This window comes from Aptenodytes forsteri, unplaced genomic scaffold (assembly GCF_000699145.1).
Source record: "Aptenodytes forsteri isolate BGI_AS27 unplaced genomic scaffold, ASM69914v1 Scaffold33, whole genome shotgun sequence".
Taxonomy (NCBI): Eukaryota; Metazoa; Chordata; class Aves; order Sphenisciformes; family Spheniscidae; genus Aptenodytes; species Aptenodytes forsteri.
In genome coordinates this window covers 944,660-962,162 of record NW_008795037.1, presented here as the reverse complement: position 1 = coordinate 962,162, position 17,503 = coordinate 944,660, and the positions used below count along the sequence as shown (strand labels likewise).

General features: G+C 37.2%; 2 protein-coding genes across 4 annotated transcripts in view; one reads left to right on the top strand and one right to left on the bottom strand.

Annotated features, from left to right (window-relative positions):
• Window positions 1–2,474: 2,474 nt before the first annotated feature.
• Window positions 2,475–12,029, top strand: DNAJA2 (DnaJ heat shock protein family (Hsp40) member A2). The gene is made up of 8 exons (XM_009276705.1): window positions 2,475–2,542; window positions 3,513–3,736; window positions 5,136–5,216; window positions 5,532–5,665; window positions 7,392–7,588; window positions 9,322–9,466; window positions 9,640–9,767; window positions 10,287–12,029. Exons 2-8 carry the CDS (start codon window positions 3,624–3,626, stop codon window positions 10,473–10,475), a joined length of 987 nt encoding a protein of 328 aa, XP_009274980.1. The 5' UTR covers window positions 2,475–2,542; window positions 3,513–3,623; the 3' UTR covers window positions 10,476–12,029.
• A 2,812-nt stretch (window positions 12,030–14,841) lies between these two features.
• LOC103896801 (borealin-2) overlaps window positions 14,842–17,503 on the bottom strand; it is an 8,388-nt gene continuing 5,726 nt past the window's right edge. For 2 of the 3 annotated variants that reach the window (XM_019471386.1, XM_009276704.2), the window contains exons 7-9: window positions 16,559–16,691; window positions 16,225–16,311; window positions 14,842–15,076 (exon numbers count right to left, since the gene is read on the bottom strand). In XM_019471386.1, coding sequence (XP_019326931.1) covers window positions 15,029–15,076; window positions 16,225–16,311; window positions 16,559–16,691 — 268 coding nt within the window. In that variant the 3' untranslated portion in view covers window positions 14,842–15,028. The remainder of the gene's footprint in view (window positions 15,077–16,224; window positions 16,312–16,558; window positions 16,692–17,503) is intronic. The other variant, XM_019471387.1, reaches the window with a different exon arrangement.

The window sequence follows — 17,503 nt, the reverse complement described above, 5'->3', positions numbered from 1 at the left end:
GTGTCCCCGGCCCGGCGCCGCCGGGTCCCGCGTCGGCTCCGGGCGCCACCGGGACTCCGCTCGTCTCGCCCCCACAGCGCCGCGTCCCTCCCGCGCGGCAGAGCGGTATTCGCAGCCAGTGAAAGGCTTTTTGGGTGTACAAATCCTCGTGAAGGACCAGTAGGTTCTAGCTGGTGCCATTGTCTGCCCCACGTGTAGCCCTTAGTGAGGTTTCGTTTTGCTCACATATTTGATCCCTCCCTGGCCGAATGTGACAAGGTAAGGTAAACAAAGAAGCGAGGTGAAAACTTGGAGCCCGGTCATCAGTATAACAATTCATTACGTCCATTTCATTCTGTAGTGTATAAATCACTTTTTTCTAAATTGACCATTTACACATGAGGGAGGATAATTAACTAGACAGTTTACTAGCAGTGACCTGCTTCCGCTGATGGGTGGTGCTGGTATTAACAACTATGCGTTACCCATCATGCATGTGGTAGCCTAATTTGTGCAGGGATAGGCAACTGCAGTGTTGAAATAGTGTTAGAGGTGGAAGGCATGCGGTGAGAAGATTGTGTATGTGTATACCGAACACAATCAAGTAGAATATCTTTTTTCTTACTGAATTCTCTTGAAGATATCTGTGTCCTGTAAGAATGAAAAACTGACAGCAGCTTTCTACTCAGATAACCTGCGCTGCTCAATATTAATTGTTATAGATTAGACTTACCATGGAATGTAAAGTTTCCGACTGCCTGCAACAGCAAGAAGTTCATCTATATCTTATTGTCACTAATAAAGCATCCATGCGATCTCTCAATCCTGTATTTTAACCTATACAACAGTATAGGAAGGTGAAAACAAATAGGTAATAGCTTAGTCAAAAGGGGCTGAGAGAACAGGCTTTAACACTGATTAGTTAAATTAATTTTTACTGAAGTTATAATATGGTGCCAGTGTAGACCTTGATTCTGGATCCGTTTCTCATTAAATAAATAGTGGTAGCTTCCTTTTGGGCCATGGGTAGTCTTAAGAATTGCTCTAAACTGGAATGCTGTTATCAGCAAAGACATGAGTGCTCTCTCTTTTTAAAGATCACCGTGCAAGCTCCTTTTTTCCTGATGAGATAATGTTGTGTAGGTTTTCAGTTTAGTGTTCTGTTGTTTTTTTTTTTTTTTTCCCTTGGTTAGACTCCTTAAAATATGTGGGGAAAATCCATTATTATTACAGAACATGTAGGTTTGTGGAAGATTATGCTTTGTTACTGATGGGTAATTTGTCCTATAAGACCTATGACTTTTGTTATTTACACTTACTGTGGTTTAGAATATTTGACTTGTAATATCAATATTCAATTTTTGTTTCATTAGTTCCTTATCAAACTTTATTTCTTGATTGCATGCAGAAGTACAGAGTATTTCAAGATAATCAGTAAAGAGAAGTAACTGTGCAGACACAAAAAAGGAATCATATTTGTTCCAGTACAAAATGGAAAGTTGTAATCTCTGTAAAGCTTTGTGTGTAAAGCTCTCTTAACGTTGTAGTTCTAAAGAGCTAGTTTAGATGCTCAGTTCTACAGAAATAGAGCTTTTGAAAAATCCATTCTAAGAACCAGTGTTTCAGTTGTTTGCAGTTGCATCACTGTAGCTTTTTTAATATGTATAATTAAAAAAAAATTGTATACTATGTAATTTATTAATATCTGTCCCCTGATTGTTACTGGGGTGTGTTGAGGTGGAGCGGAGGAAGAGTTGAGGTCTTTACTGTCAAAAACTGAAACTGTAGGAAAAGTCTCTGCCTGTCCTGTTATTTGCTTTGATCCTCTAAAGTATAAGCAAAACAGATGAACTACTGCTGTAGAAAAAGTGATGGTCCTGAGAGTCAAAGTACTGGTCAAACAAAACCATTCTGAAAAATCTCTTCTGGACTCATTTGGCTGTACTTATTCCCCCTACTGTTTTAGAACAATAAGTTAAATAAAAGCAATGATCTGTATGTTTCTGCACATGTAACTCATATACTTAGTTCAAAGTGAGATTAAATCTTCCGTTATTGATAGGAAAGGAAGAATAAAATGATTGTTGTGAGGATTGACTGATAGAGTTGAATGAGAAGCTGAGGCAGCCATTTTGTTGTTAATGTATTGCTGTACTTGAGGTGAAAGACAAATGGGTTGAAGCTTAAATTGTCATATTGTAGGTTTTGAGTGGATTCTATAGAGTGAGTAATTTTAATGAAAGTCCAGTGTGATTCTTCCTGTAAGTTAAGTTCTAGCTGTTGTGTGCTATAATTGTGTTTAAATCCAAGTGTAGTTAATTTATGCATATAGCAATGTCAGAATTTTTTATGTATCATTTCAATGTATGAGTGATTTCAAAACACTCATTTTCTTACTTTGCTTTATTAAGATTTTCTTTCTTCCTGAAGATGCTACTTGAGTTTCTCAGAAAAGAACTGATTAATCAAAATTTTAAACTAATTTTGTACCTCTTTCAACTAGGCATACAGAAAGCTGGCCAAGGAATACCATCCTGATAAGAATCCAAATGCAGGGGACAAAGTAAGACTTTTTTTTTTTTAAACTCCTGAAGTTTGCTATTACAGTAGCAGCTAAGGGACCAAATACAGGTGTTGGGGGCTTGCTGTTACAAGTTGTTCAAAAATAGTAATTGTGAGAGGGAACCCTGTCTTGTCTACTTCTTCCCAATCTCAAAATCTACCAGTGTACTTCGTGAAAAAATGCAGCAGTTGGCTGGGTCAAATTGGTTGAGAAGGTAATGCTGAGGGAAAAACTGCCTCTCTTCATCTGCCAAGATGATGTCAGCTGGCATTGGCATCTACGTAGGTATTTGAAAAAGATAGTCAGTTTTCCAAGTTTTTCCAATGTGGAAAAATGTAAGTGTGGAGGTTCTTGAAACTGCTGTAGCATAAAACAAATTACATATGTGGGAAGGTTGAATTAGATTTGTTATGCTAATAGCAATTAAAAAAATGCCAATTAAGTTGACTCAGCTGATTCTCTTTAACAGAACTGAAGTTCTAATGGTTGTTAGAGGTGAGCAGAGATGACTATGAAAAGATATTGGTTTGTTTTGAGGACAAACACATTAATATGCATTTTAGTAAGTTGCTCAATTGTTAGTGTATTTTAAGTGCCTAACATATCTTGAAGTCTTTGCCATTAGTATGTAACTGTTCGGGTTTTTTGCCTGTTGGCTACTGCAATATTGTGTACTTGGGGGTTTTCTTCTTTGGTTGGATTTTTTTTTTGTTTGTAAGAAAACTGTCTTATGCTAGGCACAGTAAAGAACAAAGTCAACAAAGTTTTGCAATAAAATGTCATATTTTATGATAAGGGGTAACACAACTAAGCCCAAGTCTGACTTCTAAGTCTATTAGAAGGAGGGTGGAAAACTGTTCAGTTGTGTACCTTCTTAACCGGGTGTTCATGCTGGGCAAGAAACAGTAGTAAAATGTTCCCTTGAAGTTCTAAATTATCATGCATTGTTTTGACTCTGTTCTTCTTCTAGTTCAAAGAAATAAGCTTTGCCTATGAAGTATTGTCAAATCCAGAGAAACGTGAGTTATATGATAGATATGGAGAACAGGGTCTTCGAGAAGGTAGTGGTGGAAGCAGTGGAATGGACGATATTTTCTCCCATATCTTTGGTGGTGGATTGTTCAATTTCATGGGTGGTCAGAGTAGAAGTCGTAATGGTAGAAGAAGAGGAGAAGATATGATGCATCCACTCAAGTGAGTATCTTGATACTGCAATTTGTACTTTCAAGCTTTCCTGATCAGTACTTGACTCTGCTAGTTTATATTCTTGATACGCTTCTCAGTTGAGATACTCTGCAGTCTGCACCTACTTTTCAGACCTGCATGTCCTGCGTAGCCTAGAAGGCAGTCATCTTGAGTTACTTTTCATGATTGGTTAATCTTATAGACTACCTAATACTTTGCTTTGCCTGGTTATTAGCCTGTATATACCTTGTTAGCATTATTTTCCTTGGTTTTGCCCCTTAATTATGTTTGGAAGTTCTAATCTGAAAAAGCATTCAACAACCAAGTATTACTCATTAGGTGGATTCTTAGGGAAGCAGAGGTACTAAGGCTCTGGAAGGACTTAAGCTGACTTGCATTCTTAGCATAATACCACCTGGAACTAAAGTTGAACTGCATAATTAATGGCAAAGTGTGTGTGTGGTGGGTTTGGTTTTGGTGGTTTTTGGTTTTTTTTAAAGCTATGCTTGAATATCACATCTAATTGTGTTTTGTAGATCTCTGCTTGCAGTCATGACTGGCTTTTTGCCTGCTGAGCAGGTCCATTCTAAGTTCTTAAGTTAGGCTGCATCTTTCCTGTGGTTGGCAAACTGTCCTTAGTAAAGTCTGTTTACTTTTACATGCTTGCGTAGTTTAGTAGCTAGTACTGCACGCTGTATTACTATCTTTGGTTTTGTTGTTATTTGTAAACACTGATGCCAGGCAACCTTTTCTCAATACATTGAGTTGAAATTTCTATCCACTAACAAACCCTTTTAGGAGAAACACTAAATGTGTTCATAAACGTCTATCAATATATGAAGGTTATTGGAGTTTGATAGTGTATTCAAGAGCTTCTAAAAAAATTGAAACATGAACAAATCTAAAGAATTAAGTGGCCTTGGGGACATGCTAACCCCTCCCCACTAAACTATCTTGTGTGGAAAGCCCAATAGAGTGGTATGTGTTCTTATGTATGCATGCTATAAATACTGTCAGGACTGTCTAGAGGTTTGTTTTTCACCTGCCTGGTAGAACTAAAACAAAACAAAAAAAATCAACTATGACTATATAATAAAACCTAAAATGCTAGATCAACTTGTTTCCTATTGAGAAACACAAGCAATCCTTTCTGGTTTCTTCTGATTAAATTACAGCTTTTCTCTGAAACTATATTCAGGATTACATGTGTATATTCATATGTATGGAATAGTTTTTAATGACTCCTTGTGAAAGCTAAAATGGTGCTTTAAAAATCTTATTTTAATAGCAGATTTAGTCCTTTTATGAAGATCTGTTTTTTCTTTAATTTGTCCTAGGCAAGTATTTTAATTGCATGGGGAAAGTAAGTTGTTAAATGATAACCCAGGAGAAATGCTTTATTTTGTAGAGTCTCTTTAGAAGATCTGTATAATGGAAAGACAACTAAGCTACAACTTAGCAAGAATGTCCTTTGTAGTGCATGCAATGGGTAAGTTTGTTTATATTTTTGAGTTCTCTGGTTGCTTTGTTGGCATATAGTGTAATGAAGCATCTCTTATGTCAGATCTTTATCAGTGTTTGATGTACTGGAGCCTGTTCTCAGACTAGAAAATTGTTGAACTTGAATGATACTGTTGATGGAACTGGAACTATTCAAGGGCTTTGTTTGGGGGGAAGGGGGGAGGAGAGAACCTAATTATAATTGGCAGTGCAATTAGGCATGTTAACCTACTGATGTAGGGGGTTTTTTGTCATATGTTTCTGAAAAACTTATTTTTCATGCAACTGGTGCTTTCTATTCTAGGCAGGGAGGGAAGGCTGGAGCCGTTCAGAAATGTAATGCTTGCCGGGGTAGAGGTGTACGTATCATGATCAGACAGCTGGCTCCTGGAATGGTTCAGCAGATGCAGTCTGTATGCTCTGACTGCAACGGAGAAGGTAGGCCAAGCTCTTCTATGTTACTAAATGCATTTAGTTGGATTCAACCTCCTGGTTAAATCTCAGGAGGAACTTATGCAGGATGGTTTTGCTCCCATCTAGTCAGTTGGTTCTCAATCTGATGTCAACATGGAGAAATCATTTTACTTGGAACAACAGCAAGATTTACAGTGTTTAATGTACTGAAAAGCAGCCTGGAAGCTTGAACAGTAGGGATTGGTTGTTTTTAAAAACACTTAGATGTGAATATTACTTATTGCTATTACTCTTGTGTTAAAGTAAAAACCAAGATTTTGTTGTTTTAGGAACTTACTGTCTTTTTGCAGTCTCCTAATATCCAAGGACAGGTTTAGGTTAAAAATGGAAACCTAAAGTTGGATTTTAACTTCTTCAAATTAAGAAGATACCTTTTGCTGAATTGGTTGCATTTGGGGGAACAAGTTCAGCACATGATCTGCACTTCATGTGATTCCTTTTTACATCTTCCGCAGTTTGCAAAGTAGTAACATCACCTTGTGGATTATTTTACTCTTCACAATACTCAGAAATTACAACGAGTTGTATTTTGTGACTAGTCAAAACATTTCATAAATGATGTTGTCTTGAACATCTTGTTTTCACAGTTCACATACCTAACCTACATATTTAGTAGTTTCAACTGCATCATAACGTTATGCTTTGTTTCACAGAAAGGTGGTGTAAGCTGGCAAGTTTAAGGTCTTAAGCCAAGTGCATCTGCTTGTAACACTTAGAGCAGTATTGGAAATAAGTACTGAAATTGTACAGTGCATGTGGCCTAATATTTTAGTTACTAAGACAATAGCTTACTTGAACAATAAAGATGAAGTAGAACAGAGAATTTAAGCTGTTTTTGGATAGTCATCCTTTATTTTGCTGGAAAAAGTAATTGCCTTGCTAGAGGTGACGGACAATGTGAAAAACTATTCAGTTTCAGAGTACGAAAGTGAAATCCCTTATGTGTCAGAAAATGTTAGATCCTTTCTGTGGGAAAACCTATATGTTGCTCTTACATGAAACTTTGATTTGACCAGATCTCTTCCCCCCATTTTGAATGCAAGACTCTCTAGTTCTACTGCTGCATTTACATAGTACTTCGTTGTGGTGGTATACTGCAAAATGTGGCTGTCAATGAACAGAACCCAGTAATCTTTTTTTCACTGTTGTTAACAGAAGTGGAACTAAGCTTCCAAATTAATTGAAATAGTTTGAAATTTGTGTTCTTTTAAGGGAGGGGAGATGCTTCAGTTTGGTTTTAGCTTCATCCTTTCTGTTACAGCTGTCATCCTCCAGCATAACAAGGAATGGAAAAGTAGGCTTTTTTTTTTTAAGAATAGTAAGTTGAGTGGTAAGGATACAGGAGTCAAATTAAGATGTAAGGAACACTAGGAGCTATAGACAAAGTCTTGTTTTGCCTTTCTCTGAAGCACTCTTACTTTTCAAAATCCTTGATAAGACAGCTTGGAAGGTTATGTGTATCTTTGTATTCCCACCCACTCCCACTCCGCTTTTTTTTTTTATTTTTTCTTCCCCCTCTTCCAGCTAGGGTAAATTAAGCCTGGCTTTCCTCTTGTGAGGAATTCATAAAGCAACATCTAAATTACTAGTTGTGTTGCATGTATTCTTTAGCCTACTGTAAAATAGTTTGTCTTCAGAATCAGATGCAATTATGAGGAAATCTCTGAACTCAAAATTTGTCTTTCTTTAGGTGAAGTAATTAATGAAAAAGACCGCTGTAAAAAATGTGAAGGGAAGAAGGTGATCAAAGAGGTAAAAATACTTGAAGTCCATGTAGACAAAGGCATGAAACATGGACAAAGAATTACATTTAGTGGAGAAGCAGATCAGGCTCCAGGTGTGGAACCAGGTGATATTGTCCTCTTACTCCAAGAAAAAGAGAATGAGGTAATGCTTTTGAGTTTATATTTTAAATGCCTTTTATCCTAGTCTTTAAGTGGTATAGATGGCTGTTCATTTTAAAGTAATTCATATAGTTGCAGCTCTGGGAGAGATGGTGAATAGCTTTTAATAGATTTATAGCAAGTAACATGGCTTTCATGGTGAGCCAGAAAAAACTTTGCAAGCCTGTAGCCAGAGGACATGCTGGATTCTGGTGCTTCTTAAAGCTAATAAAAGGTAGCTTTCTCAGGTAAGCTCAGGCTGACTTTGATACAATGGATGCAGTGAAGAGCCATTCAGGATGTTAACTTCAATCTGCTTTGCTTGTGACACTAACAAAATGCTAGGTGTTGCTTTTTTTTCCAATGTCTTGTGACACGGCAGGGAACTCCTATTAAAATCTGGAGATGGTGCTTTCTATCTCTGCTGCTGTGGTTGTGGAAATATAACACAGAATGCTGATGTTACTGAGTCATTTAAAAAAAAAAAACCACGATTATTTTATTCTAGTTTGTTAAAGCTTATGCTTACTGTATTCTGGAGTATATACATTGCACTTTTGAATTAAATATTGCAATTTTATATTTTTCTGTGTTAAAACTCCCTTAGGGCAGAGTTCAGGTGACTGCTGCTTTTTTTTTTTTGAATGCTTTTGTTTAGAAAGGCCAGGTATTACTATGTTGAAATAAGAAATAGTTTGTGTGTTATACTCTGGAAAAAATGTTGAATGAAATGGTGGTGGGGGAAGTTCTGTTGCGAGATAAAGAATAGCATTGGGTACAAATTTAAATTCCAGTCACATATTAAGGATATAATGTTGGTTATCTGAAAATTAGGTACTTTGCAAGCTTTTCAAAGCTGTGTCAGGGACTGCTAATTTGTCAATCAGTTTTGCATAGCTCTTTACACATTCTTCTCTTCTTTCTTCTGTAATACTGGTTGAAATGTGGCATCGCAGTTGATTCTGACTATGATAAGGGAGAAACAGTCTGTAAGCATACAGAACAGTCAGATGTGCATGATGGCATCAAATACCAGATGGTGGATGCTACTTCTGTCTTAGTCCTCTAATGAAGTACATCTAGTTTTACAGTATTAACAGTTCTGGAAAATAGTGTTCCCTGTGTCCTAGTGAGTAAAACTAGACTGACTTTTAGTGTTCTTAAAATTTCCCTTGAGGTGGGAGTCATGGTTCTGCCAGTGGATAAAGCTTACATTTACTCTGATTAAGAATCCTGAGTGATATGGCTTAAAGATCACTTACGACAGCTGTGGACTAATTGATCAAAGCCCTGCTGTAGATAATGTTGGCTGAAGCAGATATGCATGATGACTAGTTAAATGTTGAGAAACAAAGATGTGGGGTTTTGTACCCTGGTGCAGGGAAAGTAGTGTCAAACTGTTACAAGTTTTGTTTATAGGTTGCTTGTGTAGAAGATCTTGGGGCTAAGAGAGCACTGCTGCTATACAGCCCTTCTTGTTCAGTTTGAACCGTCCATCATAGTATATAGTGTGGTTTGCCTTATCTTAGATGATGCTTTCATCAGGCACAAACTTTCCGAGCATGCACAAACTTTCCAAGCATGTTAAGCTATTTGAATTAACAGAATCAAGTTAACTTTGAACAAAGGCTGTTGCTCTGACATTGAATTTTAAGAATAAATAATAATAAATTCTAAATAATGAGTCTTGTGGAGATATGATTATAGGACTAGAAAAGATATCTCCCTGTTTTTTAGGTGTTCCAGCGCGATGGGAATGACTTGCATATGACACACAAGATTGGACTTGTCGAAGCACTGTGTGGATTTCAGTTCACATTTAAGCACCTTGATGGACGTCAAATTGTGGTTAAATATCCTCCTGGAAAAGTAATTGAACCAGGTAAGCTTGACCTGATAAGGACTTCTTTGACTATGCTTTTGTGATTCTTGAACACTTAGTCCCATTCTTGTTGTCCTGTTAACTGAACCTAGGCTAGAGAAATGAAGAGAATTGTATAGAGGAAGATCTGTTATGAAATAGCACTCTCCAGCCTACTTCTCTTTGAATTACAGGTTGTGTTCGCGTAGTCAGAGGTGAAGGAATGCCACAGTATCGCAATCCTTTTGAGAAGGGGGATCTTTACATTAAATTTGACGTTCAGTTTCCTGAAAATAACTGGATTAGCCCAGAAAAGCTTTCAGTAAGTAGTTTTTCAAGCATAAATGTGGTGGTCCTTATTTGACAGTGTACGCGAAGTGCGTGTGTTGTTCCTCACGTGCTTGCTTTCAGTGCTTAAATTTAGATGCAAGTACAATTGTTCTTGTAACGCTGTTTGTGGGCAACGTGTAACTTGAAAGTACCCATTGGAATATGAATTTATGGAACCTACGTTTAAGAGCTGTGCAGATGTTAGGCAGACGAGGGCAGGAGGAAGAATCTTCCTGCTGCTGTGTGATAAGTTTTCAGAGTGCAACTGTATTTACTGATTGCACTTTTGGTTGATGATATGTGGAGCTGTTGGTTTTCTTTAAGTGGCGTCTTCCAGTTGATACAAATATTTTGGATACTTTTAAATGAGTATGCACTTCACGGTTTACATCAGCTTAGACTTCTAAACCAATCCTGCTCTGAGAGGGGGAGTCTTAAAGTTGTGGGAAACTGCTCACTTTATTTAGCAGTTGTAGATGCAGTACTGAATACACTTCTTTTTTTGGGGCAGGAACTTGAAGATCTTCTGCCAGCTAGACCAGAATTTCCCAATGTAATTGGTGATGCAGAAGAGGTAGATCTTCAGGAATTTGATACCACTCGTGGTTCAGGTGGTGGCCAGAGACGTGAAGCTTATAACGATAGTTCTGATGAAGAAAGCAGCCATCATGGACCTGGGGTACAGTGTGCCCATCAGTAAACGTTTGTCTAAAAAGTTGCACAAGGATTTTCTTTCAAATTTTGCCTGACTTGTTTTCAACAATCCAGCTGGATTGTATAAGTAATCCAGATGAACCAATGGACATCTATTGCTGTATGTGTAACTTTTAAATTGGTCTATAGTATCTACAGAGTGTAATTTAAACTAACCACAAGCTTACATCTTCATTTTGACTGTGTAGCAGAATAAAGCACTTGAAAGGAAGACGAGACTCCTTTTCACATGGGTTTTAAGTTTGTCCTCGTATCTGTGCTTGATTTTTACCAGTTTTGTGTAGATTTTAAGTTTCATATTTTAAATTCAAATTCTACATTGTAAAGTTTGTGTACAATTTGTCCTGAGGCTTGGTATTTGGCTGCACCTGCATAAGCTGCTACAAGTAGAATAAAGAATTTCATAGCCTGTATCTATCATCTAGATGCATGGTAAATGGGCTTTGCACATAATGGGTTTAGAGCTGACTGGGAACAATGGAAGACTAAATTAGAAGTGGTTGTAAGTTTTTTCTACCATCTTGTGAACGGTTTCTGAAATTAAATAAAAGCAGTTGGTGTATAATATATTTCTTTTGCCTTGTAACTCTTACTTTTACAGTGGCTTTAACTATTCTGTGTACAAAGAGACTATGTAGATGGTAGACATTTTATAAACACAGGGAGGCTGAAGCTGCTTTAAGACTAGGTTGCAGTTAGGTAACAATTGTGTGCCACATATAAAAGTCTCTTCTTGAAATGAGATATGACTAAATGGGCATGAGGAAGGCTGCAGGCATGTCCCCTTTGTATGAAGAAAACACAAGGATATCCGAGTACAATCAGAAGGTAACAAAACCTTTCAAATGAACATGATTAAATCCCCAAATAATGGCATCTTTCTCTTAGCCTTTGAATCCAATTCAAAGCCTGATTCAGCCTGACTTCCTAGAGAAATGTTTCCAGTTCTAAAAAATCTCTGTAAAAATGAACATTATGCCCGGCAACTTGTGGTTGCATTAACACAGTTTGTAAAGAGATTATTAGTATTGTACTTGACAAAAATTTTTGACCTGGGAACATATTAAATGTAGATGGCTTTGTTACTTTTCCAGTAGTCTGCACTTTGTTTTAGCTGTTAAGACATTAAGTTCTCCAGCTTCAGTTCTGTTCCTTTTTATATGCTTTTAATTGGTAAAAATACTACAAGAAAGCAAAAATGTGACCTTAAATAATTATCAGGTACAGTTAGTTATCTAAGCATTTTGTTACAATGTTAAGGAACTGTGCGTGAACTTTGGTTGGTAAGCTGCTTCTCTATAGTGAGGTTTCCTTCCCTGTTGAAGCAAGGAACTTGAAAGATGCCTCTACTTTTCTTTACAAATCTGAAGTGTGACTTGTTTAGTTGTTGCTCAGATAGTTGTTGACACTTTACCAATAGGTTGGAGGGACAAACTCCAAGGGTTTCCATGTGCTTGGGTAGGCATTGGCATTTGAGTGTTGCTGAACATCCTTGTTATAGACTCTAAAACTGATGCAAGAATAAATACTGTTTGACCTGTATTTCAGTATTGACTTCTTATGCTGTGGCATTCTCATCTAGTGAATCTTTATTTTCATTTATTAAAACTTTGGGTTGCTTTTCATGAAGCCATGGTTTCATACTGATCCTTTCTCCTGATTCATTTCTCCAAGAAGTCAGTCATGTTAACCTGTAATGCTTAAACAATTAAAATGCCTGTCTTCTGCTTTTAAGTAGTAGCTTTAGGATTTACCTCCTTGGGAAACAGTATGTACTCTAAATGTTTTAACTCCTTGCTTTCAAACTACTTTTTTCAGGGGCAGAGAGGAAGGGATTCATGGTAACTTTTTGGATAGTGTGCTGAAGTGAAGGTGTGGAGGGAAGCTGATCACTGCATGAGTGAGTTAGTCTAGTTCTGTTTCAGTCCTGAGATTGCATTAATTTAGGCTCCTGACAGCAGCATCTTTCAATGAGTGGTAACTTCTTCAGCATTGCCCTTATGTGTATCTCCTGCTCTACTAAGAGGGTATCCCTTTACAAAGTTGTAGTGTAGAAAAACTTCACATAAATTCACAATCTATACTGTCTTGGTTTCAGTATTTAAGTTGCAAGTAATATACTACTACAGTTACTAATACTTTAGTAGTTTACTGATGAAGATTAATGCTTAACATAGCTATTAATGCTTTAACTGGGCTAATGTGACTGTCCTATGAATAATCAAATAAACATTAGTTGAGTGTTCTCAGTAATAAACAGCTGCAACTTAAACACTTATGTTAGAGGTGGTACTATAAACAAATGAGTATTCTGTATGTTGGGGGAGGAAGAAAATGTGATCACCAGAGCTGTGTTAGAACCATTTTTTTAGTTGACACTTTTTCTTTAATACCTTTAATATTGGCCTCAAGAAGCTGAAAGGAAACAAACTCAGGAAGTCTTGTCTACCTTACTGGCTGACATATCTATTTTTGCATGTACGGTATCTAAAACTGACCTAAAGTTGACTGTCATAGAAGGTCTTCTCTGTCCTCTTGAGTGCATTTAATTTACCGAAGTGTTCACAGTGAATATTTATTCGTAAGATACTGACAGTGGTTTGGTGCCTGTTCATATAAAAGATGTTGCAAAGAAGTTAGAAGTAATCAGTGGAAGAAAGATTACTGCTGTTTGAAAAAATGAAACATGTCAAAGACTTATCTGTGGATATGCAGCAATTTTTCAGCCCTCTAAATAGGATGTAATAGGAAAATTGTATTTTAGATATTAAGCCATAACCTTCCATTATAGTCTTAGGCTGATGCAAGTATGAAGTTCAAACAATCACTGTAGAGAAGGTGTGGGGCAGTTAATTGTGTGCCTCTCTTACCAAATTTAAAAGGAACCTTGTAGATACAAAGGGAGTTCTGGAGGCTTCCTAGCTTGGTGATAATTCATAAGAATGACTTCAGTTGATTGAAGAGTCCTTGTGCTTCATTACAGTGTACATCCTGTGAATTTGCCCATGGTGTCAGGGCCCAGAAACACTTTCCCAGCTTAGTATTAGCCTTTTAGTCACAAAAAAGCTGATCTCTAAATTGCAACTCAGAAAATACTTTAACAGCAGCAGGCTGGATTAAACACTAGCAGCTATTTTTGTAGTATGACTACCATCATACCTAAACCCCAACTGAGATCCACAACAAAAGGTGTCTTGGCCTGTCTTGCAAAGCATGCCTAACACTGTACCTTTTCAAAAAAATTCATGAAGCTCCAGGTTTCAGTACTGCATTGCAATTTTGGTTAGTGTAGTATGAGAGTGAATAGTTAAATCATTCATGTTGAAATGTCCATTTGCCTGCAATAATCAAAAGCTGATACCACATTGATGTGATGTTCTTATCCATTTAAGGGAAAATGGATGTTAATTCAGGTTAAACTATTGAGTTACAAAACTAACTATTCATGAATTTTCTGTAAGCTTCATGTGTAATCTGAATGAGAGGTTTATTCCTGTATTTTCTGGTTACCAAGTGAGAGCATAGTTTTAAACTAGGTTTCATAGTGTTTTGACTTCATATTCTTTACCAGTTTTGTCTCCCATGCCTTGGACAGCTTTTTTTTTTTTCCCCTCCTTATTTGAAACTTGTGACCTTTGTTTCCTGAAGTGAAACAAGGGTGGAAGCAGAACAGAAGAAAAAGTAATCTAGATTTCATTGTTAAACTAATGTTTTAGTTTAAAGACTGTAGGAGTCTTTCATACCATCCTTTACCACAGTGAAAACACTTTAATTGAAATCACCACTGGCAGAGTAACAGCCAAGTACATCCTCAAGTTCTGAAAATTGTGACTGCTGGACTGGCATCTTCACCTGGAAAGATGTTGTTAAAAGCCTGTCCTACAAGTTACTCAAAAGTACATAAGTACTAGAAAAATTGGGTTGACACCACAAATTACAGTAAGTCTGGGTTACTACCTGTCATCTTGCACATTACATCACAGCACAAGACTGGAAATAGGTTTTATTCCTGTGTCAGATTCATATATGTCACCACAGAACTAAAGTTACATGCCTTAAAATGCTATGCAAGAATTTAGAAACTTGCACTTCAGCTTAATTCCAGAGTTAGATTCTGAGAAGACTAAACATGAGTAGTAAACCAACAGTACATTCTGCTTGTGGCATGCATGGAAGAATGACACTAAAGAGCTCTATACTTATGAATAGTTATGTAAAAGAGTCCTATTTAGAATATCAGAGTTAAAACTTATTTCCTACATACAACCTATTACTGTTCATTTTACTGTGAACTGAGGTTAGATGTTAACTAAGCCTTTTATAAAGAGGTTGGAAAAGTAGAATTATTTTCTTCTGCTTTTGTATCCTTCACAGAGATAACAGGAATTTAATAATACACATCACATTGTAAGCTTTTATATAAAAACATTTACTGGGCAGTTATACAGCTTTATTAAGACATTATAGACATTCTCTAAACACTTCAGAGGCAGCAAGCAAGAGCTGTCATGAACATTCTCTAGTCACAAGACAGTTCCATTAACTTGGTTTAGCTGTTGCCTTTCCACATAGTACAGTCAGCTCACTCTAAGGGGGGAAAAAAATCATTTTAGTTCAAGCTACCCAACAGAACTTGGAAGAATAAAGAGAAAAGTCACTATTGCTAAAGCAAGCAGTGAGCAAGCACTCCCCCATTCTCTACCTACAGAGGCAGGTCCATGTTATAAAATACAACTGCTTCCAGATCTTTAGCTTAATTCATATGGCTGCATTCAAGACTAAATACCTGCAAGACTGTAAAAGGATTAATATTTCTTATGTCTAGATAGATTTCTAGTGCTGCACATTACTTCATCCAAAAGCCCAGGTACCCTCATCTTCAGAAGAGTCAGGCACTATGTGCTACAAAGTTCTGTTCAACTTCATTCTGCTTCAAAACAATTTACTTCCCTGAACCAAAGGTAAGGCAGTTACTATTCAATTGCAGCAGAGAATTAACAGAAGTATAGTTCTTACTCAGCAAGGGACATAAAATAATAGACAGATTATAACAAGAATCAAAACTTAGCTGTAGCTTTGTAAGCCTCTGAATATGAGATAGATAATGGGAGTTTGCTCACATGGTAGGAGAGACACCAGAGCAATCTAGAAGGAAGAGTTTAGGCTTCTGTTGTCCCCCAGGCAATTACCAAAATGCACATGCTTATTTAAGTGCATTTACTTTTACACATTATCTGTGTGCAGCAGTTCTCCCCTCCCTGTTCCTCCCTTGCCCTATTCCTCCCTCCAATTTATACCAACCAATTTAGGCTTAACCTCAGAAGGGTTAAAGCACTTAGAATTTCCATTCATGGCAGTATCTCACATGAAAACCTGAGACTAGGTATCTGAATATTTATATGTAAGCCTGCTAGTTTAAGCTTACCACTAAGTTATGAATATGCTGTACTGTATCTTGATTTAGTAGTTGCACATCAATATTATGGAGGTCTCCACCAGCCGTACAGAGTGTCTAAACATGAAGAGAAACAGTTTTAAGAAAAACTACTCTGAAAGTTTTTACTTGCACGGCCAGCTTTTCTGAAAATCATGTGCTTCCCTGCTACACTGCAAAACTTTAGTAACCATTTTTCCTTTTGTTTAGCAGCAGCTCATTTAGGAATAGCAAGAGCTATCACTATCAGACTATTCACAGTTTATCAACTACTGTAAGATGAAAACTAGTTTAAGCTTACCACTAAGTTATGAATATGCTGTACTGTATCTTGATTTAGTAGTTGCACATCAATATTATGGAGGTCTCCACCAGCCGTACAGAGTGTCTAAACATGAAGAGAAACAGTTTTAAGAAAAACTACTCTGAAAGTTTTTACTTGCACGGCCAGCTTTTCTGAAAATCATGTGCTTCCCTGCTACACTGCAAAACTTTAGTAACCATTTTTCCTTTTGTTTAGCAGCAGCTCATTTAGGAATAGCAAGAGCTATCACTATCAGACTATTCACGTTTATCAACTACTGTAAGATGAAAAGGGTTGTTTTTTTTTTTTTAAAAAAAAAAAGGTTTGATACCTGTCCATCAGCCAGGGGAATGTTTACAAACGGAACAGTTTTATTTTGGGGTACTGATTTACTTCTTAGTAACATGCCTTGAACTCTTCCACCAGTAGCTACAGTTCTTGAGACAGTCTGTTGTAGTCCAGCACTAGAATACAATAAAAATGTTACTCTGAGGTTAACTTCCTATGCTCTGCTGGAAATTTTCAAGCATGAAGCAAATGCAAGTAGTAGCAAGCATACCTAATGGAAAGGCAGTCATGTTTAAGTTTTTCCAGTTCTGCCGGAAGACTACAGGAAATCCAACCACCAGCAGCATTTACTAGTACCACTAGGTAACATTTTATGACCCTGAAACAACACTGCTGTAACCTTCTAAGCCTGTGTTACAGGGCAGTGAGCAAGCTGATATTTGGACCACTCAGTAACAAGAATATCCGCTCTTCGATATCAACAGTGAATGCTTATAGTTTTGGAAAGAGGAAACTTCATGCCTCAGGGCTTAAGATAAGATGTGTGCTGTATCTGTCTACTACAGAGGGAGATATCAAGAAATACCAAAGCTGCTAGCTCTCAGAGATACAGGGCATGCCTTATGCCATACAAAATTCCTAAGTTTCTTTCCTGATACAATTGTTCTTATTCCACTTCAAAAAATGTAAGATTTGGGTATCTTCTGCATGGAAACAAGCCTCTGAAATTTATAGCAAGCCAAGGTGAAACTAAGCCACTTGCTGGTTTCATGACCCACTTAAGTTACTAAGTTTTTCACCCCCTCACTTCAGCTGATGACTTCTGCCAGAACTGTGCTAGTCTTGGCCAGGATAGCGTTAATTTTCTCCACAGTAGCTAGCATGGGGCTCTTTTTTGGATTTGTGCTGGAAACAGTGTTGATAATAGAGGGATGCTTCAGTTACTGCTGAGCAGTGCTTACACAGAGTCGAGGCCTTTTCTGCCTCT

What these genes read in the sequence shown, in the direction of transcription:
- DNAJA2 (XM_009276705.1), top strand. Translation starts at nt 3,624, where the DNA reads ATGGACGATATTTTCTCCCATATCTTTGGTGGTGGATTGTTCAATTTC. An exon ending in GATATGATGCATCCACTCAA is followed by an intron (nt 3,737 to 5,135) that starts GTGAGTATCTTG and finishes TTTATTTTGTAG; the next exon opens with AGTCTCTTTAGAAGATCTGT. An exon ending in TGGAAAAGTAATTGAACCAG is followed by an intron (nt 9,467 to 9,639) that starts GTAAGCTTGACC and finishes TTTGAATTACAG; the next exon opens with GTTGTGTTCGCGTAGTCAGA.